General features: G+C 60.5%; 2 protein-coding genes across 2 annotated transcripts; both read right to left on the bottom strand.

Annotated features, from left to right (window-relative positions):
- Nucleotides 1–15,974: 15,974 nt before the first annotated feature.
- LOC142929410 (histone H4-like) lies at nucleotides 15,975–16,356 on the bottom strand. Its single transcript, XM_076070828.1, has one exon. The coding sequence runs from the start codon at nucleotides 16,331–16,333 to the stop codon at nucleotides 16,022–16,024; it is 312 nt and encodes a 103-aa protein (XP_075926943.1). The 5' UTR covers nucleotides 16,334–16,356; the 3' UTR covers nucleotides 15,975–16,021.
- Nucleotides 16,357–16,913: 557 nt separating this feature from the next.
- On the bottom strand, nucleotides 16,914–18,187 carry LOC142929537 (histone H2A-like). Its single transcript, XM_076070959.1, has one exon. The coding sequence runs from the start codon at nucleotides 18,176–18,178 to the stop codon at nucleotides 17,735–17,737; it is 444 nt and encodes a 147-aa protein (XP_075927074.1). The 5' UTR covers nucleotides 18,179–18,187; the 3' UTR covers nucleotides 16,914–17,734.
- Nucleotides 18,188–22,463: the final 4,276 nt, after the last annotated feature.

The raw sequence follows: 22,463 nt of genomic DNA, 5'->3' as shown, positions 1-22,463 counted from the left end.
GACGCGGAACGGCCTTAGGGGTACTTGGTATCGTGCCGGTTTCGGCCCGCACTGCTGACAAGCGCGGCAGCCCTGTAGCCAGGCGGCCACATCTTGCGTCAATTTGGGCCAGAGATACTGGCGAAGCAGAGTCTCCCGAGTGCGCCGTTCCCCGTCATGGCCCCCGAGCGGGTGGTCGTGTACCAGCCGTAGCAGCTGGGGTCGCACCTGGGCGGGAACACAGATGCACCCCGGCTGGCCGGCCTCGGTTAACTCCCGTACCACCCCGTTCTGCACACACAACCGGGCATACAAACCGCTCCAGGTGTTAGGGTCGCCGGCTCCCGGGACCTCCCCTGCCTGCGACCCTGTCCGCGAAGTCCCGACGCTCCCAGACGATCCCACTAGTGTGGGAGCTGCCGCCGCCGCACTCCTCCCCGGGCGGGGAAAGGTCGTCGCGCTCCTGTTCCCCCCCCTGTGCCGTCCCCCCCCGAGTCCGGGTCTCCTGCCGGTGGGGCATCACCCTCGACCTCCCTGGGACCCCGCTAGCGCTTCGCCGGCACCCAAACGCGACGCTCCCCGCCCGCGCAGTCCCACGCACCAATCACACGCGGGTAACCGGGGGGTTAAAGGTCGGAGGGTAAGCGACGTCGTTCGTGCTCACTCCGACGATTGGGGGGATTGGATTAAACGGGTTTAAAGGGCTATGCGATGGGCATGCGTGCGAGATGGGTATCCGCTCGCAACGTGGGAGTCCCCAGCCGACGGTTGGTAGCGCACACACTCCACGCGGCGCCGCTCCACACACGCGGCGACCGCCGCAAACAGCAAGCTCACCCACGCTTCCACTCTCTTTCCACACCCGCGCAAAAACCACACCAGTCTGTTATGTAACGACCACCGCGACAGTAAGCGCACCCACGCTTCCGCAAAAACCACACCAGTCCGTTATGTAACCGCCGACGATTTATTCCACCGCGCCGGCGAGCCCTTATTTAACCGAGTCAGTCGGGATCAGCGGGGCAGGACCAATCTATCTCTCGATAGTCGGCACTACACTCTACCTGTCCTCCCCTTTACCCTCTCCTGTTTTGCTCTTAAGCGAAGTCCCAACTCCCTCTCTCTCTCTCTTACTCACGGTTCGTCGTCACTGCCGTCTGGTCCTCGCGGCGCGTCGATACGTCCCACGGACGTTCGCGCGGCTGGACTCGGGAGTTGACGGACCTGGGGTCGACTCGAGTAGCCAGAGAACCTTTTTCCTTCACCCTGACCCGCTTTATTCTTTCTACATCAAAGGGGCTACCTGGTGCCGACTCGCGGGCCAATCAGCTCGCTGGGATCACCCGCCAATCGGTAGGCCCATCTGTATCCCAGCATCCCCCGGGCCGTTGCTTTCAGCGACGTCCGCATCTAAATTTACCTGCTCAGCGACCCTCCAGCCAGAGGGCGACCCTGCTTTCCCGCCGCTCGTGGCTCTGCCCTACTACCTGCCTGCTGACCCGTGTGTGTTGTGTGTGCTGTCTACCCGCGGTGGCTTGGCAGCCCCGTCGTGACCATGTAATTACAACCAAAGTCACGGCGCCGCGGTGGGTGTTAGCGTCGGGGGAGACCGTCCAATTCCCTGGCTGCAGGAAACCGTGAAGATTATCCCTTTACGAGGGCTTCTGGGTGAAAACCTGTCGGCCAGGGTGTCTCCCCACGCGCTCTAATGGTGGGGGGGAGTGCGTGCGTGTGTGTTCCGGTGGGGGGGGGGGGTGGGGAGGTGGTGGGGTGGAGCAATGTCGGCCTCGCCGCTCGGAGCGGCGAGATCGCAGGTGGGCCACCCGCCGATCGGCTCCGTGGCGGCGGCATCACATAGCCCCCCGAGGTGCCAGTCCCCGTCCCGGGCTGACTGGAGCACCTCGCCTGGGCCGCGCCCACGAGGTAGCGCTGCGGGTTCCGGGGGATCCGCCCGGATCTCGTGGCTGGCCTCGGGGGAGGTGGCTCCGTCCTCGGGGTTTCCTGCAGCGGTCTCCTTCTCCACTCCAGTGGCTCCTCCGATCCCTCGGCACCTGGGGGCTGGGGGACAAACTCCGCGGCAGCGGGGTTTAAGGGGCGGCGTCCCCGCCGTCCTCTGGCGGGGCCGGGACGCCTCAGGGCTGGGGGCACGGCGGGGCCCATGTAGTGCGCGAGGCCCCCGAGCACGGGTGGCGCAGGGGCACCGGGATTTCGCGGTACTCAGGCAGCGAGGTTCTCCCCCGCCGGGGCTGCCCTCCATGGTTTTAAGCGGCGGACGTTAACCACCGTTTCTCGGCCCCTCTCTCCACCCTGGATTAGTACCGTCCAGGGAGAGATCTGCCGTACCACGGTCCAGGGTCCCCGCCAGTAGGTGGTCAGCTTCCCCACCTGACCGGCCCCGACGCGAGGGGTGTGTAGCCACACCTTGGTACCTGTCAAGAAAAGGGGGGGCTCCACGCGGTCGGGTGCTCTGTTCCTGTCGCCGATGCGCGGCCTCCCCTTGCGGGTAGGCCCGGTCCCGGACCCCTCGTAGGGTCTCCATCAGATGTTCCACGGGGCGACTGCCTTCCTCCGTTTGGGGTGGAGGAATGCCGAACAGCAAGTCTGCGGGTAGACGAGACTCACGACCAAACATCATTAGGAACGGGGTTTGTCCCGTCGATGTGTGCACCGTGGTGGCATAGGCGAACAGGGCGTAGGGGAGGTGTTCGTCCCAATCCCGTTGGTTTGCGGCCGCCATACGCTTGAGCTTTCCGGCCAGAGTCTGATTCATACGTTCAACCATACCGTTCGCCTGGGGGTGGTACGCCGTGGTTCGGTCTTTCTGGATCCCGAACTCCCGGCACAGCGCCTGAAACAACTCGGCCTCGAACTCGCTACCCTGGTCGGTAAGGACTCGCTCCGGGATCCCGTGCTTAAGTACATAGTGCTCCACGAACGCCCGGGCTACTACCAGGGCCGTTTTATCGGGGATGGCCACCGCCACGGGGTAGCGGGTGAAGTATTCCACCGCTACGAGGATATAGCGGTTGCCCCGGTGGGATCGTGGGAATGGCCCCTGGAGATCGATGCCGACCAACTGGTTAGTCCGACTGACGCGGAACGGCCTTAGGGGTACTTGGTATCGTGCCGGTTTCGGCCCGCACTGCTGACAAGCGCGGCAGCCCTGTACCCAGGCGGCCACATCTTGCGTCAATTTGGGCCAGAGATACTGGCGACGCAGAGTCTCCCGAGTGCGCCGTTCCCCGTCATGGCCCCCGAGCGGGTGGTCGTGTACCAGCCGTAGCAGCTGGGGTCGCACCTGGGCGGGAACACAGATGCACCCCGGCTGGCCGGCCTCGGTTAACTCCCGTACCACCCCGTTCTGCACACACAACCGGGCATACAAACCGCTCCAGGGCCCTGGTAGGGTGCTTTTCCCCTCCTGCAGGGCCGCTTCCACCGCCGCCAGATCCGGATCCCGCGGCTGGGTCTGCCTCAGCTGCTCGTCGCTCAGGCCCGGGAAGGCGCAGGCGACGTCCTCCTGGATCCGTCCGATCGGGGCGGGGTGGTCCACGGGGTCCCGAGTCGTGGGCCCTGCGCTCGCCGGGCGGCCGACTGGGTCCGCGCCTCCACCTGTGGGGGTCTCTGTGGCGCATACCGCACTCTCTCTCGCCGGGGGGGGGTTAGGTTCAGCGGGTTCCCGGGGGTCCGCTGCCTGTCGGCAACGTCCCCCCGTGAAGCACGGGCAGGCCTCCTCCGCCCTCGTCTCGGCACACACCGCGGGTCGCCGTGATAATGCGTCCGCGTTTGCATGCGTCCGCCCCGCCCGGTATTCGATCTGCAGGTTGTACTCCTGCAGCTGCGCCAGCCATCGGGCCATCTGCCCCCGCGGTTCCTTGAAGGTGAGGAGGAACTGCAGAGCATAATGGTCCGTGCGCACTCGACATTTCCTGCCGTATAAATACGGCCGAAACTGTTTACACGCGAAGATCACAGCGTACAATTCCTGACGGGTCACACAGTAGTTCAGCTCGGCCCCGCTCAGGGTCCGGCTGGCGTACGCAATCCCCCGTTCCACCCCTTCCTGCACCTGCGACAACACCGCACCCAGCCCACTGCTGCAGGCGTCGGTGTCCAAAATAAAGTCGGTGGTAAAATCGGGGAAAGCCAGTGTGGGGGTGTGTGTGAGGTGGTCTTTGAGGGTGGTGAAGGCCGTCTGGCAGGCCTCCGTCCACTGATAGGGGTTCTTGGGGGAAGTGAGTTGGGTGAGGGGGCGCGCAATCTCGCTGAATCCCTTTACAAATCGACGGTAATAGGTGGCGAGCCCCAAGAATGACCTTATCTCCGACAGGTTTCTTGGCTGTGGCCAATCCACTACGGCGCGTACCTTGTCCGGATCGGTGCGCACCCCCGCCTCGCTGACGCGATGTCCGAGGTACCCCACCTCGCGCTGTGCGATGTAACACTTACGCGGCTTGAGCTTGAGATGAGCCGCTCGCAGTCGCTGGAACACCTCCCGTAACCTGGACCAGTGCTCAGACAGAGATCTACTGAACACGATCACATCATCCAGGTAAATCAGGCATTGCTCCCACTGCAAGCCCCGCATCACCAACTCCATCAGCCGCTGGAACGTCGCGGGCGCGTTGGTGAGCCCGAACGGGAGTACTCGAAACTCGAATAGCCCCATCGGGGTGGTGAATGCGGTTTTTGGCCGATCCTCCTCCGTCATCTCCACCTGCCAGTACCCGGACGCGAGATCGAGGGTGGAAAAATACCGCGCTCCGGCGAGGCTGTCAAAGGTGTCGTCGATGCGCGGTATGGGGAAGGCGGCGCCGAGGGTGACTGCGTTTAGTTTGCGGTAATCGACGCAAAACCGGGTTGACCCGTCCTTTTTTGTTACTACCACCACCGGGGCAGACCAGGGGCTCGCCGAGGGCTGAATTATGTTATCGCGGAGCATGTCCCTGACCGCCTCTTTGATCTGGGCGCGTTCGGGTGCGCCCACGCGGTACGCGGGGAGTTTTATGGGTCGGGCGGCCCCGGTGTCGATTTGGTGCTTAACGAGATCTGTGCGACCCACGTCTGAATCGTGTTCGCTGAACACGTCGGCGTACTCCCGCAGTAACCCGCGTAGCTGATCGGCCTCTCCCTTGGGTAAATCTGCCCAAGGTACGTTTACCGCGTCAAGAAGGGGGACGACCTCGGCGTGGGGAGTCGGTCCGACTCGCCAGGCCAGGTCTTGTTGGTCCTCGGGGCGACCGGGGTCCTCCGCCCAGAGTGCGAATACCGAGTCGCTGGAGTGGCGCGCGTGTAGGGGGTGCACGGTGGCTACTGTGGTGCGCCGTCGTAGTATTGCTGGGGTGCCGTGGGGGTTAAACACACGCATGAACAATCGGCCCCCATCGGCGTTTACCAACGTGGCTGACCCCACAACCCCGTATCGTTTTGCCAACTCCGGGTGAGGAGTTAGCATTACCTCCCCCGAAGGTCGGTGCGCGGGGTCGGTGGAGGGTGTCGCCACAGGTACCAGCATCTCGGCGAGCGGCCCGATGGTGACGGCCGTCGTCAGGGTAGCGGCCACAGGTGTGAAGCGGGGGCGATTCGGCTCCCGTCCCAGGAATGGAATCCGTTCCCCGCTGCCTTCCACGGTGGCGCACCGCTGTCGGGGCTGCACGTTGAGCCCCAGCTTTTCCAGGAGGTCGGTACCTGCGATACACTCGTGGCACAGCACACTCGAGACGTAGAACTCCTGAGTGCACACCTGGTTTCCGAGACGGACCTCGAGGGAGATCCTTCCCAGCAACCCCATCCCGGCTCCGCTCGCTGTGTGCAGCGCGCAATCCGGGGCCGGCAGGCGGCTCACGTCAACCCCGAGCACGCTGCAGTGCGCGGCGCTCACGAGTGAGGCTACGGCCCCCGTGTCCAGTAGGATCCGGGTGCGCTGCCCGTTCACCTGTCCTTCCACCAGTGACGTGGCCCCCGTGATTCCTGCCACCAGCTCCCGTAGCCAGTCGCCCGTCCTCACCGCGTCCTTGGGTGTTGTGGCCGTGCCCTGTGTGGGTGTCACTTGCTTACCATTATTATTATCGTCGTTTTGTTTCGGGACCTCGGTGATTGCACCCCTAGGTGGTCCACTCTCTAGGGGGCGTTGGCGTTTAACCCTTCGGTATATCTAGGGCGGGCGATCTGTGGGCAGTCTCTCATGAGATGCCCCTGACGGCCACACATATAACACGCCCAGGGGGGGGTGGAGGCTCCATAGTGGGCACCCTGCCCGCTCCCTCTCCCCCCCGTGCGCCGCTGCCCAGACTCTGCTTCTAGTCGGGCTACCCTCCCAGCTAGCCCTCCCAACTCGGTCCGAATCGTCTCTACCGTAGTCTGCAGCGTAGTCACATGTGCCCGTACTTGGGTTACGTTGTTGTCGATCCCCCCGATGCCCGCCTGTATCCCCGCTACCCATCCCGGGGTGGTCTCGCGGGATACCGGAGGCCCCCTTTCCCGACCCCCTACCATCCTGGTGAGCTCCTGTTCCTCCTCTTCCTCCTCGGTGGACAGACTTGCGATGGTGCGCTCCCGTCCCAGTCCTCGGAGCTGTGCGCGTTCGCTAGAAAGTCTTTCACATTTGCGCGCGCGCTCAACAAGGGCATCAAAGGAGAGGCGCGTACAGTTCACGTCTGGCTGCCACCACGCCGTGCGCATTAAGTATCGCTGGATTTTCTCTGTGGCCAGCTCCTCAATCGCTTCCGTGGTGTGCCTCGGGCGTGCGATCTTTGTTAGCTCACGCACATCCTCGGCATAATCGCGCAGGTCCTCGCCGGGTTGGCGACGGCGTGCCTCTAAGGCCGCTTTTGCCTCCTCCTCATCGCGCGTACCGAAGCGCAGATCAAGTCGGCGCATCAGCTCCTCTAGCTGTGTCTGCGCGCTTGCGGGTAGGGCGTCCACAAAATCGGCTGCCCGCCCATCCAGATTCATATTAAGTTGACGTAGCGTCTGCGCGTCCGTCCACCCATTAATTTCCTTAGCCCCTAGGACGTTGCGGGCAAATGCTCTCCACGAAGGTGTACCCCGGCCAGTGAATATATGCCTTATTTTCGCGTGGGATAACGCGGGGGTTCGTACCGCTTCTGACACCATAATGTTAGGGTCGCCGGCCCCCGGGACCTCCCCTGCCTGCGACCCTGTCCGCGAAGTCCCGACGCTCCCAGACTCTCCACTAGTGTGGGAGCTGCCGCCGCCGCACTCCTCCACGGGCGGGGAAAGTTCGTCGCGCTCCTGTTCCCCCCCCTGTGCCGTCCCCCCCCGAGTCCGGGTCTCCTGCCGGTGGGGCATCACCCTCGACCTCCCTGGGACCCGCTAGCGCTTCGCCGGCACCCAAACGCGACGCTCCCCGCCCGCGCAGTCCCACGCACCAATCACACGCGGGTAACCGGGGGGTTAAAGGTCGGAGGGTAAGCGACGTCGTTCGGCTCACTCCGACGATTGGGGGGGATTGGATTAAACGGGTTTAAAGGGCTATGCGATGGGCATGCGTGCGAGATGGGTATCCGCTCGCAACGTGGGAGTCCCCAGCCGACGGTTGGTAGCGCACACACTCCACGCGGCGCCGCTCCACACACGCGGCGACCGCCGCAAACAGCAAGCTCACCCACGCTTCCACTCTCTTTCCACACCCGCGCAAAAACCACACCAGTCTGTTATGTAACGACCACCGCGACAGTAAGCGCACCCACGCTTCCGCAAAAACCACACCAGTCCGTTATGTAACCGCCGACGATTTATTCCACCGCGCCGGCGAGCCCTTATTTAACCGAGTCAGTCGGGATCAGCGGGGCAGGACCAATCTATCTCTCGATAGTCGGCACTACACTCTACCTGTCCTCCCCTTTACCCTCTCCTGTTTTGCTCTTAAGCTAAGTCCCAACTCCCTCTCTCTCTCTCTTACTCAAGGTTCGTCGTCACTGCCGTCTGGTCCTCGCGGCGCGTCGATACGTCCCACGGACGTTCGCGCGGCTGGACTCGGGAGTTGACGGACCTGGGGTCGACTCGAGTAGCCAGAGAACCTTTTTCCTTCGCCCTGACCCGCTTTATTCTTTCTACATCAAAGGGGCTACCTGGTGCCGACTCGCGGGCCAATCAGCTCGCTGGGATCACCCGCCAATCGGTAGGCCCATCTGTATCCCAGCATCCCCCGGGCCGTTGCTTTCAGCGACGTCTGCATCTAAATTTACCTGCTCAGCGGCCCTCCAGCCAGAGGGCGACCCTGCTTTCCCGCCGCTCGTGGCTCTGCCCTCCTACCTGCCTGCTGACCCGTGTGTGTTGTGTGTGCTGTCTACCCGCGGTGGCTCGGCAGCCCCGTCGTGACCATGTAATTACAACCAAAGTCATGGCGCCGCGGTGGGTGTTAGCGTCGGGGGAGACCGTCCAATTCCCTGGCTGCAGGAAACCGTGAAGGTTATCCCTTTACGAGGGCTTCTGGGTGAAAACCTGTCGGCCAGGGTGTCTCCCCACGCGCTCTAATGGTGGGGGGGAGTGCGTGCGTGTGTGTTCCGGTGGGGGGGGGGGTGGGGAGGTGGTGGGGTGGAGCAATGTCGGCCTCGCCGCTCGGAGCGGCGAGATCGCAGGTGGGCCACCCGCCGATCGGCTCCGTGGCGGCGGCATCACAAGGTCGTCCCCCTTCTTGACGCGGTACACGTACCTTGGCCAGATTTACCCAAGGGAGAGGCCGATCAGATACGCGGGTTACTGCAGGAGTACGCCGACGTGTTCAGTGAACACGATTCAGACGTGGGTCGCACAGATCTCGTTAAGCACCAAATCGACACCGGGGCCGCCTGACCCATAAAGCTCCCCGCGTACCGCGTGGGCGCACCCGAACGCGCCCAGATCAAAGAGGCGGTCAGGGACATGCTCCGCGATAACATAATTCAGCCCTCGGCGAGCCCCTGGTCTGCCCCGGTGGTACTAGTAACGAAAAAGGACGGGTCAACCCGTTTTTGCGTCGATTACCGCAAACTAAACGCAGTCACCCTCGGCGACGCCTTTCCCATACCGCGTATCGACGACACCTTTGACAGCCTCGCCGGAGTGCGGTATTTTTCCACCCTCGATCTCGCGTCCAGGTACTGGCAGGTGGAGATGACGGAGGAGGATCGGCCAAAAATCGCATTCACTACTACAATGGGACTATTCGAGTTTCGAGTACTCCCGTTCGGGCTCACCAACGCGCCCGCGACGTTCCAGGGGCTAATGGAGTTGGTGATGCGGGGCTTGCGGTGGGAGCAATGCCTGATTTACCTGGATGATGTGATCGTGTTCAGTAGATCTCTGTCTGAGCACTGGTCCAGGTTACGCGAGATGGTCCAGCGACTGCGAGCGGCTCATCTCAAGCTCAAGCCGCGTAAGTGTTACATCGCACAGCGCGAGGTGGGGTACCTCGGACATCGCGTCAGCGAGGCGGGGGTGCGCACCGATCCGGACAAGGTACGCGCCGTAGTGGATTGGCCACAGCCAAGAAACCTGACGGAGATAAGATCATTTTTAGGGCTCGCCACCTATTATCGTCGATTTGTAAAGGGATTCAGCGAGATTGCACGCCCCCTCACCCAACTCACTTCCCCCAAGAACCCCTATTAGTGGACGAAGGCATGCCAGACGGCCTTCACCACCCTCAAAGACCACCTCACACACACCCCCACACTGGCTTTCCCCGATTTTACCACCAACTTTATTTTGGACACCGACGCCTGCAGCAGCTGTCTGGGTGCGGTGTTGTCACAGGTGCAGGAAGGAATGGAACGGGTGATTGCGTACGCCAGCCGGACCCTGAGCGGGGCCGAGCTGAACTACTGTGTGACCCGTCAGGAATTGTACGCGGTGATCTTCGCGTGTAAACAGTTTCGGCCGTATTTGTACGCCAGGAAATGTCGGGTGCGCACGGACCATTATGCTCTGCAGTTTCTCCTCACCTTCAAGGAACCGCGGGGGCAGATGGCCCGATGGCTGGCGCAGCTGCAGGAGTACAACCTGCAAATCGAGTACCGGGCGGGGCGGACGCATGCAAACGCGGACGCATTATCATGGCGACCCGCGGTGTGTGCTGAGACGAGGGCGGAGGAGGCCTGCCCGTGCTTCACGGGGGGACGTTGCCGACAGGCAACGGACCCCCGGGAACCCGCTGAACCTAACCCCCCCCCGGCGAGAGAGAGTGCGGTATGCGCCACAGAGACCCCCACAGGTGGAGGCGCGGAACCAGTCGACCGCCCGGCGAGCGCAGGGCCCACGACTCGGGACCCAGCGGACCACTCCGCCCCGATCGGACGGATCCACGAGGACGTCGGCTGCGCCTTCCCGGGCCTGAACGACGAGCAGCTGAGGCAGACCCAGCAGCGGGATCCGGAGCTGGCGGCGGTAGAAGCGGCCCTGCGGGAGGTGAAAAGCACCCTACCAGGTCCTGGAGCGGTTTGTATGCCCGGTTGTGTGTGCAGAACGGGGTGGTACGGGAGTTAACCGAGGCCGGCCAGCCGGGGTGCATCTGTGTTCCCGCCCAGGTGCGACCCCAGCTGCTACGGCTGGTACACGACCACCCGCTCGGGGGCCATGACGGGGAACGGCGCACTCGGGAGACTCTGCGTCGCCAGTATCTCTGGCCCAAATTGACGCAAGATGTGGCCGCCTGGGTACAGGGCTGCCGCGCTTGTCAGCAGTGCGGACCGAAACTGGCACGATACCAGCCGTTCCGCGTCAGTCGGACGAACCAGCTGGTCGGCATCGATCTCCAGGGGCCGTTCCCACGATCCCACCGGGGCAACCGCTATATCCTATTAGCGGTGGAATACTTCACCCGCTACCCCGTGGCGGTGGCCATCCCCGATAAAACGGCCCTGGTAGTGGCCCGGGCGTTCGTGGAGCACTATGTACTTAAGCACGGGATCCCGGAGCGAGTCCTTACCGACCAGGGTAGCGAGTTCGAGGCCGAGTTGTTTCAGGCACTGTGCCGGGAGTTCGGAATCCAGAAAGACCGAACCACGGCGTACCACCCCCAGGCGAACGGTATGGTTGAGCGTATGAATCAGACTCTGGCCGGAAAGCTCATGCGTATGGCGGCCGCAAACCAACGGGATTGGGACGAACACCTCCCCTACGCCCTGTTCGCCTACGCCACCACGGTGCACACATCGACAGGACAAACCTTGTTCCTAATGATGTTTGGTCGTGAGTCTCGTTTACCCGCAGACTTGCTGTTCGGCATTCCTCCACCCCAAACGGAGGAAGGGAGTCGCCCCGTGGAGCATCGATTGGAGACCCTACGAGGGGTCCGGGACCGGGCCTACCCGCAAGGGGAGGCCGCGCATCGGCGACAGGAGCAGAGCACCCGACCCCGCGTGGAGCCCCCCCTTTTCTTGACAGGCACCAAAGTGTGGCTGCACACCCCTCGCGTCGGGGCCGGACAGGTGGGGAAGCTGACCACCTACTGGCGGGGACCGTGGACCGTGGTACGGCAGATCTCTCCCTGGACGGTATTAATCCAGGGTGGAGAGAGGGGCCGAGAAACGGTGGTTAACGTCCGCCGCTTAAAACCATGGAGGGCAGCCCCGGCGGGGGAGAACCTCGCCGCCCGAGTACCGCGAAATCCCGGTGCCCCTGCGCCACCCGTGCTCGGGGGCCTCGCGCACTACATGGGCCCCGCCGGGCCCCCAGCCCCGAGGCGTCCCGGCCCCGCCAGAGGACGGCGGGGACGCCGCCCCTTAAACCCCGCTGCCGCCGAGTTTGTCCCCCAGCCCCCAGGTGCCGAGGGACAGAAGGAGCCACTGGAGTGGAGAAGGAGACCGCCGCAGGAAACCCCGAGGACGGAGCCACCTCCCCCGAGGCCAGCCACGAGGTCCGGGCCGATCCCCCAGACCCCGCAGCGCTACCTCGTGGGCGCGGCCCAGGCGAGGTGCTCCAGTCAACCCGGGACGGGGACTGGCACCTCGGGGGGCTATGTGATGCCGCCGCCACGGAGCCGATCGACGGGCGGCCCACCTGCGATCTCGCCGCCCCGAGAGACGAGGCCGACATTGCTCCACCCCACCACCTCACCACCCCCCTCACCGGAACACACACGCACGCACTCCCCCCACCATTAGGGCGCGTGGGGAGACACCCTGGCCGACAGGTTTTCACCCAGAAGCCCTCGTAAAGGGATAATCTTCACGGTTTCCTGCGGCCAGGGAATTGGACGGTCTCCTCCGACGCTAACACACACCGTGGCGCCGTGACTTGAGTAAAAATGACCTGTTCACGGCGGGGCTGCCCCGCCACCGCGGTTAGTACGCACCTCATGCACACGGGTCGGCAGGGCAGGTAGGGAGGAGGGCAGAGCCACGAGCGGCGGGAAAGCAGGGTCGCCCTCTGGCTGGATGGCCGCTGTGCAGGTAAATTTAGATGCGGACGTCGCTGAAAGCAATGGCCCGGGGGATGCTGGGATACAGATGGGCCTACCGATTGGCCGGTGATCCCAGCGAGCTGATTGGCCCGGGAGTCGGCACCAGGTAGCCCTTTTGATGTAGAAAGAATAAAGCGAGTGAGGGCGAAGGACAAAGGCCTCTGGCTACTCGAGTCAACCCCAGGCCCGTCAACTCCCGAGTCCAGCCGCGCGAACGTCCGTGGGACGTATCGACGCGCCGCGAGGACCAGCCGGCGGTGACGACGAACCGTGAGTAAGACAGAGAGAGAAAGAGGGAGTTGGGACTTAGCTTAAGAGGAAAACCGGAGAGGGTAAAGGGGAGAAGGACAGGTAGAGTGTAGTGCCGACTATCGAGAGATAGATTGGTCCTGCCCCGCTGATCCCGACTGACTGGGTTAAATAAGGGCTCGCCGACGCGGTGGAATAAATCGTCGGCGGTTACATAACGGACTGGTGTGGTTTTTGCGAGGGTGTGGAAAGAGAGTGGAAGCGTGGGTGCGCTTGCTGTCGCGGTGGTCGCCGCGTGTGTGGAGCGGCGCCGCGTGGAGTGTGTGCGCTACAAACCGTCGGCTGCGGACTCCCACGTTGCGAGCGGATACCCATCTCGCACGCATGCCCATCGCATAGCCCTTTAAACCCGTTTAATCCAATCGCCGGAGTGAGCACGAACGACGTCGCTTACCCTCCGACCTTTAACCCCCTGTTACCCGCGTGTGATTGGTGCGTGGGACTGCACGGGCTTGGAGCGTCGCGTTTGGGTGCCGGCGAAGCGCTAGCGCGTCCCAGGGCGGTCGAGGGTGATGCCTCACCGGCAGGAAACCCGGACTCGGGGGGGGATAGCACAGGGGGGGAACAGGAGCGTGACGACATTTTCCCCCCCGCGGAGGAGTGCGGCGGCGGCAGCTCCCACACTAGTGGAGAGTCTGGGAGCGTCGGTACTTCGCGGACAGGGTCGCAGGCAGGAGAGATCCCGGGGGCCGGCGACCCTAACAACTGGTGTGGTTTTTGCGAGGGTGTGGAAAGAGAGTGGAAGCGTGGGTGCGCTTGCTGTCGCGGTGGTCGCCGCGTGTGTGGAGCGGCGCCGCGTGGAGTGTGTGCGCAACAAACCGTCGGCTGCGGACTCCCACGTTGCGAGCGGATACCCATCTCGCACGCATGCCCATCGCATAGCCCTTTAAACCCGTTTAATCCAATCCCCGCAATCGCCGGAGTGAGCACGAACGACGTCGCTTACCCTCCCACCTTTAACCCCCTGTTTCCCGCGTGTAATTGGTGCGTGGGACTGCGCGGGCGGGGAGCGTCGCGTTTGGGTGCCGGCGAAGCGCTAGCGGGTCCCAGGGCGGTCGAGGGTGATGCCTCACCGGCAGGAAACCCGGACTCGGGGGGGGGACAGCACAGGGGGGGGAACAGGAGCGCGACGACCTTTCCCCGCCCGGGGAGGAGTGCGGCGGCGGCAGCTCCCACACTAGTGGAGAGTCTGGGAGCGTCGGTACTTCGCGGACAGGGTCGCAGGCAGGAGAGATCCCGGGGGCCGGCGACTCTAACACCACACATCCAATGTTTTATCTGGATCGGCTGCAGATGAAATCAATGGTGAATATGTGGCATAAATATTGTTATTGCTTTTTTTCACGTGGGTATAGGTAAAAATGCGCTGGATCTCTCCATTTCACTCAATGAACGATGTCCGCGTGAACTGAGTGCGGGGCCGCTGCTGCATTCGGCAGCAGCAGACGGCGCCTCGCGTCACCGCGAGTACCGAGCGCCCGGCTGCGACTCCAGCCCGGTCTACGTTGATGATAAATCGGCGCTCAACGTCAAAACCCTGGACAAGTGCTCTATGTTTGAAGTTTCGTCTTGCGCTCCTGCTAACACTGGCACAAACAGGTTCGGAGATGTGGGTGGCTCTGAAAAGAGCCTTTGTAATTAATGGTTGAATCGAGGCTTCACTTGGAGCTCGTGTACTTGGTGACGGCCTTGGTGCCCTCCGACACGGCGTGCTTGGTCAGCTCGCCGGGGAGCAGCAGTCGCACTGCGGTCTGGATCTCCCGAGAGGTAATGGTGGAGCGCTTGTTGTAGTGAGCCAAGCGGGACGCCTCGGAAGCGATGCGCTCGATTACCACAAACTAAACGCAGTCACCCTCGGCGACGCCTTTCCCATACCGCGTATCGACGACACCTTTGACAGCCTCGCCGGAGCGCAGTATTTTTCTACCCTCGAACTCGTGTCCGGGTACTGGCAGGTGGAGATGACGGAGGAGGATCGGCCAAAAACCGCATTCACCACCCCGATGGGACTATTCGAGTTTCGAGTACTCCCGTTCGGGCTCACCAACGCGCCCGCGACGTTCCAGCGGCTGATGGAGTTGGTGATGCGGGGCTTGCAGTGGGAGCAATGCCTGATTTACCTGGATGATGTGATCGTGTTCAGTAGATCTCTGTCTGAGCACTGGTCCAGGTTACGGGAGGTGTTCCAGCGACTGCGAGCGGCTCATCTCAAGCTCAAGCCGCGTAAGTGTTACATCGCACAGCGCGAGGTGGGGTACCTCGGACATCGCGTCAGCGAGGCGGGGGTGCGCACTGATCCGGACAAGGTACGCGCCGTAGTGGATTGGCCACAGCCAAGAAACCTGACGGAGATAAGATCATTTTTGGGGCTCGCCACCTATTATCGTCGATTTGTATAGGGATTCAGCGAGATTGCATGCCCCCTCACCCAACTCACTTCCCCCAAGAACCCCTATCAGTGGACGGAGGCCTGCCAGACGGCCTTCACCACCCTCAAAGACCACCTCACACACACCCCCACACTGGCTTTCCCCGATTTTACCACCGACTTTATTTTGGACACCGACGCCTGCAGCAGCGGGCAGGGTGCGGTGTTGTCGCAGGTGCAGGAAGGAATGGAACGGGTGATTGTGTACGCCAGCCGGACCCTGAGCGGGGCCGAGCTGAACTACTGTGTGACCCATCAGGAATTGTACGCGGTGATCTTCGCGTGTAAACAGTTTCGGCCGTATTTGTATGGCAGGAAATGTCGGGTGCGTACGGACCATTATGCTCTGCAGTTCCTCCTCACCTTCAAGGAACCGCGGGGGCAGATGGCCCGATGGCTGGCGCAGCTGCAGGAGTACAACCTGCAAATCGAGTACCGGGCGGGGCGGACGCATGCAAACACGGACGCATTATCACGGCGACCCGCGGTGTGTGCTGAGACGAGGGCGGAAGAGGCCTAGCGAAGCGCTAGCGGGTCCCAGGGCGGTCGAGGGTGATGCCTCACCGGCAGGAAACCCGGACTCGGGGGGGGACAGCACAGGGGAGGGAACAGGAGCGCGACGACCTTTCCCCGCCCGGGGAGGAATGCGGCGGCGGCAGCTCCCACACTAGTGGAGAGTCTGGGAGCATCGGTACTTCGCGGACAGAGTCGCAGGCAGGAGAGATCCCGGGGGCCGGCGACCCTAACACACGCTCACGAGGAATTGGCGCGCAACAACCCATTTATAAAGTGTTTCTTTCGTGAACGGTTTGGTAACACTGGCGTGCAAGCAGTTTAGAAGAGGTGGGTGGCTCTGAAAAAGAGCCTTTGGGTTGGTTTAGTGTGCGAGAGATGGGCACTCAGCCTCCGAAGCCGTAGAGAGTGCTGCCCTGGCGCTTGAGGGCGTAGACCACGTCCATGGCGGTGACGGTCTTGCGCTTGGCGTGCTCCGTGTAGGTGACGGCGTCACGGATGACGTTCTCAAGGAAGACCTTCAGGACGCCGCGGGTCTCTTCGTAGATGAGGCCCGAGATGCGCTTCACACCGCCGCGGCGAGCGAGGCGGCGGATGGCGGGCTTGGTGATTCCCTGGATGTTGTCGCGCAGCACCTTACGATGGCGTTTTGCGCCTCCCTTACCGAGCCCCTTACCGCCTTTCCCGCGTCCAGACATGGCGACTAACTCTGCTACTGCTGACAAAGCTCGCGAGAAATGGCGCGCCCACCCTGCAGCAGCCGCATTTATACCCGGAGCGTTGTGACGTCAAAGACCAACAAATCTGAAACCTTATTACAAGGATTCATGTATGCATTAACCACAATACCTGCAGTCAAAATGCAAACAAAAAACATACTATGATAATATATAAAACATTTTGGTACTGGCAAAGGAGGTCTAATGATGAAGATAAGAAAGACATTGCAAAAACAATGCGATAATTACAAATGTAAATTATTTTTAATTGAGAAGTTTAGATGGTGCACTGCAATTTTTACAAAACAAAAAAATAGTGAAAAGGCGGAACGAGCGAAAGGAGGCAAATTGAGTAAAGCTGTCTGGAATAAATACATTTTTAGACTAAATACCATATTTGGCACCAGTAACATGATGACGGAATGAAGACGTGCAACATAATCAAAATTGGAGTTTCGTCAAGAATGCATCGATTTTGAATCTGGATTTAGATTAGAATCGGCAGCGAGAATGCGGATGTCGCTGAGATTACTCTGCACTCAGTTCGAGTGAGGGAGCTGCCACCTGCCTCGCCTGTGTTTATGATGCCTGCTTTCGGGCTCGATTACTCCCATCACATCAATGCTTAAAACACATCGAGTGGTTAAATGTCATCAAGTTAATTTGGCGAATGTACGTAACTTATCCAATCTACACATCCTCACGACTGCACCAACCGTCGAGCTCCTTGATCAGGGCCGAGGCACGGCGAGCAACCATCGCCACGCCGTAAATGGGTTTGACTTACAGAATATGGCACGCATTCAGCTTCAATGTAATACACTGTCAGGTGTTAACGATTAACTAATTGAAGCGCAGCAACATCTGGTTCACTTTTTGAACTAAGTGGGTGGCTCTGAAAAGAGCCGTTAGGGTGGAGGGAATCGCGCATCGTCCGATCGGATTCACTTTTTTAGCGCAGTCCCTTTTAAGCCCTCCATCGCTCATTTCCGAAAAAAAACTTCGGTCAATTCGTGCGCGTGTACTGTAAGGTGATGGCGTCAAATAGCCAATGTAATCTGACCGCTCAAAAATAACGTTTTTTTTCTGAAAAAGACAATACTTTCTTAAAATACTAACGCCCTCAATTAATTCTAAACCATGTTTTATGATTGATGCAATGTTGGAATGCTGCTCAAACACCGTTCCCAAATTAGAGAAAAGGGGTATCTATAATGAGCAGAGCATTCGTTTAATTGCGAGTCATTTGGGACGAGGGCCACGAGACGACGGTGTCCTTACTAATAACACAACCCCTGTGTACGACTGAACGAGCTCTTTGCAAGCAAGTGGGTGGCTCTGAAAAGAGCCGTTGTTGTGGTGGTAGAGGCGGCGGCGCGTTCACTTCTTTGCCTGAGAGGTCTTCTTGGGCAGCAGCACGGCCTGGATGTTTGGCAACACACCGCCCTGGGCGATGGTCACGCCGCCCATGAGCTTGTTCAGCTCCTCGTCGTTGCGCACGGCGAGCTGCAAGTGTCTGGGGATGATCCTCGTCTTCTTGTTGTCGCGGGCGGCATTGCCAGCCAGCTCGAGGATCTCGGCAGAGAGGTACTCGAGCACGGCTGCCAGGTAGACGGGAGCTCCAGCGCCGACCCGCTGGGCGTAATTGCCCTTGCGGAGCAGCCTGTGAACGCGGCCCACGGGGAACTGCAGGCCTGCGCGGGAAGAGCGGGACTTTGCCTTTGCGCGAGATTTGCCACCGGTCTTGCCACGTCCTGACATGGTTAGGGGACCGAGAATACTAAAAGCACTGGGGACTAAGCAAGAACGAGTTGTGATGATCATCCGCACCCCCTTGAGCGACTTTTATAGCTGAGAAGAGGATCGTAGAGCGCGTCGCTGCTGAATGGCTCCTCTCGGTCGGTCCCGCCCTCTCCTGAGAGACCAATGAAAAGCCGGGACGCGAGGATTCGATGTTGACTTTAAACAGGTCCCTGCAGGGTGGGCTGGTAGGAACATTGGAATTTTGCGCAATTTTATTTTTACACCCCAACAGCACGAGTTTTCACTTCGTTAAAGTATTTAAAGGCGACGGACGGACGGACACAGTAATCTAATACAGGCTGGTACACTCAGTTTACAACTTCGTTCCTACCAATATTATATATATCCATATATATAATTTGTATGCGGACACATCTTATGAATGAAACGATGCGATACACGTACTTAATAGGTTCAAGTATTAAGCATGATAGAGTTCACCTAAACAAATTCAGCGGCAAGCTGATTCCGCCACTATCAATGTATTATTTATAATCATCATTTGAGGGACATAATTTGTTATAAGAAATCATAGTGATAGCCTTGAGCTCATGATTGATATCCCACGCGCCTATACGGTGTATATATTAATTTAACCGCCTATTCGGGCAAATGCCTAGAAATATATGTGCGTGAATAACTCAGTCTCTTAGTTTGCAAAATGCGAACGTATTTTCAGCTTGAGCTTTAAACAGCGTTTAATAGTTCATGTATTTCACCGAAATCAGCCGTTTACTGTACATTATGTAGACATGGTTCCACAACGCTTAAATACAACACGGACTTGTGATATTGCAAAATATGAGCAGAGGGGTATAGAAAATGAACTTGGTCGCTTAAGCCTTGCGACTCGTGATAGCCGTGACTGGCAAACGAAGGTCGCCGTAACAGGCATGCGGACTTTAAAGGACACACAAGTTAGCTTTTTCATGCGAAAGTGGTGGCTCTGAAAAGAGCCTTTATGTTGTGCTTTGAGGGTCGAGCTGGGCGATCAAGCGCGCTCGCCACGAATGCGGCGGGCGAGCTGAATGTCCTTGGGCATGATGGTGACGCGCTTGGCGTGGATGGCGCACAAGTTGGTGTCCTCGAAGAGCGCAACAAGGAACGCTTCGCTGGCCTCCTGCAGAGCCATGACAGCGGAGCTCTGGAAGCGCAGGTCGGTCTGGAAGTCCTGCGCGATCTTGTGGGGGCTACCGTCCCTCGCCATCACTGAATTGTCGGGGCCGTTGCCCACCGACTCCCCCGTTCCATCCATACCGCTACCTCCCCGGCTGCTCTGTCAGGTCCAGACTACCAACCCCTAATGCCTCGCCCCCCTGTACCTCTGCCTGGGATGTCGACCGCGTTTGCGTAGCTTAATTAGCGGCTCGGGCGCTCGCGATGCGCTACCCTGTTCAACGGCGGCGTGTCGCGGTGAGCGCGCTCGCAAAGCAAAACCCAGTCCTGCACGGGAATAAACAGGCGCGGCGAGCCTCCGTGGGATTCCCTCCCACCCACGCTCCACGCGCTTAAGCAAAAACAACCACGCCGCAATTACTTTGCTCCGATTTAACGGGCTGTTTACACAGCTGCGTATTCACACACGCCAGGCGCTTAATTCGCTATTAGACAATAGCGCGAGTGCGCGCCAGCCACCCCGTCACACAGGCGCGCGAGCGCAAAGCGCTACTGTAGGCTATTGCGCAGGTACACGAGCGCTGGGCACCACCGAAGATATTCGTGTAGGTACGCGCGCGCTGAACAATACTATAAACGATTGTACAGGTACCGGCACTAAGCACGTTCTACTCCCTTATTCGCTGCAAACAGCCGCGTATGCGCGCGAACACAAAACACTCTGTACACACTCGTACCGGTATGCGAACACCAAACACTCCGTCTCCCTCCTCGCACTCACAGTGACCACGACACAGCTTTATCCTATTAGTGGTTTTATTCCCCGCGAGTATCGAACTAGACTGTGTGTATCAGTACGGACCAGCAGGACAGGTCTAACCTATCTCGCTACTGCCTGATACTTAATGGACCTGTCTGCCCTCTATTTTCTCTCCGAATTTCGTCCCTTTGTCTTACCTCTCTCCCTCGTACTTACGGTCCGACCTTGCAGCGATGGAGGTCGCGGATAGATGATGCTGTAAACAGAATCTGGCTGTTCTCTGCCCCGTCTCACGGACGTGCGAGTAACAGTCCGGTGACGGCTCCCCGATCCATCCCTCCTGTTGATCTCCAGTCAAATAAAAAATGGCCCCCTGCTTCAACAAAGCGTCCCTTTTTATGCTCCTTTCAAAGCCCTCGCAGCGCCCATCCGCGGTGCATCACGGGTCAGGCCATTAATCCGCAGTGCATCATGGTTAGGGCCGTTAATCCGCGGTGCATTATGGGTAGAGACGCTAGCTCGCGGTGCACCATGGGTAGAGACGCTTAACCCACGCTGCCCCTCCCCCCACCTGTCTCCTGGTCCGTGTGTGTCTTGAGCATCTCCTCACTGCGGTTCTCAGTGAGTTCGCCGTGGTCATTTAATTCTAAGTTAAGCCACGGCGCCGCAGTGCCATTTGGCCTGGGGGGGGTGGGGGGTTGCCTGCCAATTCCCTGACCCTGAGAAACCGTGGAGCACCCCCACGAGGGGGACTCTCGGGTAAAAACTCAGGGCAGGTGCCCCCCTCCCTCCCCATGAGGCCCTACTTGAGTGTGTGTGTGTTTAGGTGGGGGTGGGGGTGGCAGGGGAAGTGCTGTGATGAGAGCCGGGTGGCTTCTCGGTCGCAGCAGCACAGCGACGGCTCCAGTTTCGACGGAGTGGCTTCGCTGTTGTGGCACCACATAGCCCCCCGAGGTGCCAGTCCCCGTCCCGGGTTGACTGGAGCACCTCGCCTGGGTTGCTCCCACGAGGTAGCGCCGCGGGGTCCGCGGAACTCGTCCAGTCCTCGTGGCCGGCCTCGGGGGTGGTGGCTCCGTCTCCCGGAGTTCGGGTGGCGGTCTCCTCCTCCACTCCAGCGGTTTTCCTTGGTCCTTGGCACCTGCGGGCTGGGAGACAAACTCGGGGGCGGTAGGGTTCAGGGGCCATCGTCACCGTCCTCCCTGGCCCGGGTCAGGACCCCCCGGGGCCCTGGGCTCCGTGGGGCCCATATACCGTGCGAGGCCCCCGGGTATGGGGGGTGTGCGGACCCCGGGGTTTTGGGGTACTCGAGCGGCAGGGTTCTCCTTCGCTGGGGCCGCCCTCCATGGTTTTAGTCGCCGGACGTTGACCACCATCTCCCGGCCTCTCTCCCCCCCCTGAATCAGTACAGTCCAGGGGGATATCTGTCGTCCCACGGTCCAGGGTCCCCGCCAGTAGGTGGTTAGCTTCCCCGCCTGCCCGGCCCCGACGCGAGGGGTTTGCAGCCATACCTTAGAGCCCGCCGAGTAGAACGGGGGCTCCATTCGGGGTCGGGTCCCCTGCTCCTGCCTCTGGTGTGCGGCCTCGCCTTGCGGGTAGGCCCGGCCCCTCGCGCCTCGTAGGGTTTCCATCAGGTGCTCCACGGGGCGGCTCCCTTCCTCCCATTGCGGCGGAGGGACACCGAACAGCAGATCTGTGGGTAGGCGAGACTCACGACCAAACATCATTAGGAACGGGGTCTGTCCCGTACATGTGTGTACCGTGGTGGTGTAGGCAAACAGAGCATAGGCGAGGTGTTCGTCCCAGTCCCGTTGATTTGCGGCCGCCATGCGTTTAAGCTTCCCTGCTAGAGTCTGGTTCAGCCTCTCTACCATCCCATTTGCCTGGGGGTGGTACGCCGTAGTTCAGTCCTTCTGGATCCCGAACTCCCGGCACAGCGCCTGGAATAGCTCTGCCTCGAACTCACTACCCTGGTCGGTAATGACTCGTTCGGGGATCCCGTGCTTCAGTACTTAGTGTTCCACGAACGCTCGGGCCACTACGAGGGCTGTCTTATCGGGCATGGCCACCGCTACGGGATAGCGTGTGAAGTACTCCACCGCTACGAGAATATATCGGTTGCCCCGGTGGGATCGCGGGAACGGCCCTTGCAGGTCGATCCCAACCAGCTGATTCGTTCGACTGACGCGGAACGGTCTCAGGGGTACCTGGTATCGTGCTGGTTTCAGCCCGCATTGCTGGCACGTGCGGCAGCCCTGTACCCAGGCGGCAACGTCTTGTGCTCACTTGGGCCAGAGATACTGGCGACGCAGGGTTTCCCGAGTGCGCCGTTCCCCGTCATGGCCCCCGAGCGGGTGGTCGTGCACCAGTCTTAGCAGCTGGGGTCGCACCAGGGCGGGAACACAGATGAACCCAGGCTGGCCGGCTTCGGTC

This window comes from Petromyzon marinus, chromosome 31, assembly GCF_048934315.1.
Source record: "Petromyzon marinus isolate PM22_M1 ecotype Great Lakes invasive population chromosome 31, UKy_Petmar_22M1.pri1.0, whole genome shotgun sequence".
Lineage (NCBI taxonomy): Eukaryota > Metazoa > Chordata > Hyperoartia > Petromyzontiformes > Petromyzontidae > Petromyzon > Petromyzon marinus.
The sequence above is the reverse complement of the archived record's forward strand: the minus strand, read 5'-3'. Positions and strand labels throughout refer to the sequence as shown.

Coding starts and splice junctions, on each gene's coding strand:
- LOC142929537 (XM_076070959.1), bottom strand. CDS start 18,178: ATGATCATCACAACTCGTTCTTGCTTAGTCCCCAGTGCTTTTAGTATT.
- LOC142929410 (XM_076070828.1), bottom strand. CDS start 16,333: ATGTCTGGACGCGGGAAAGGCGGTAAGGGGCTCGGTAAGGGAGGCGCA.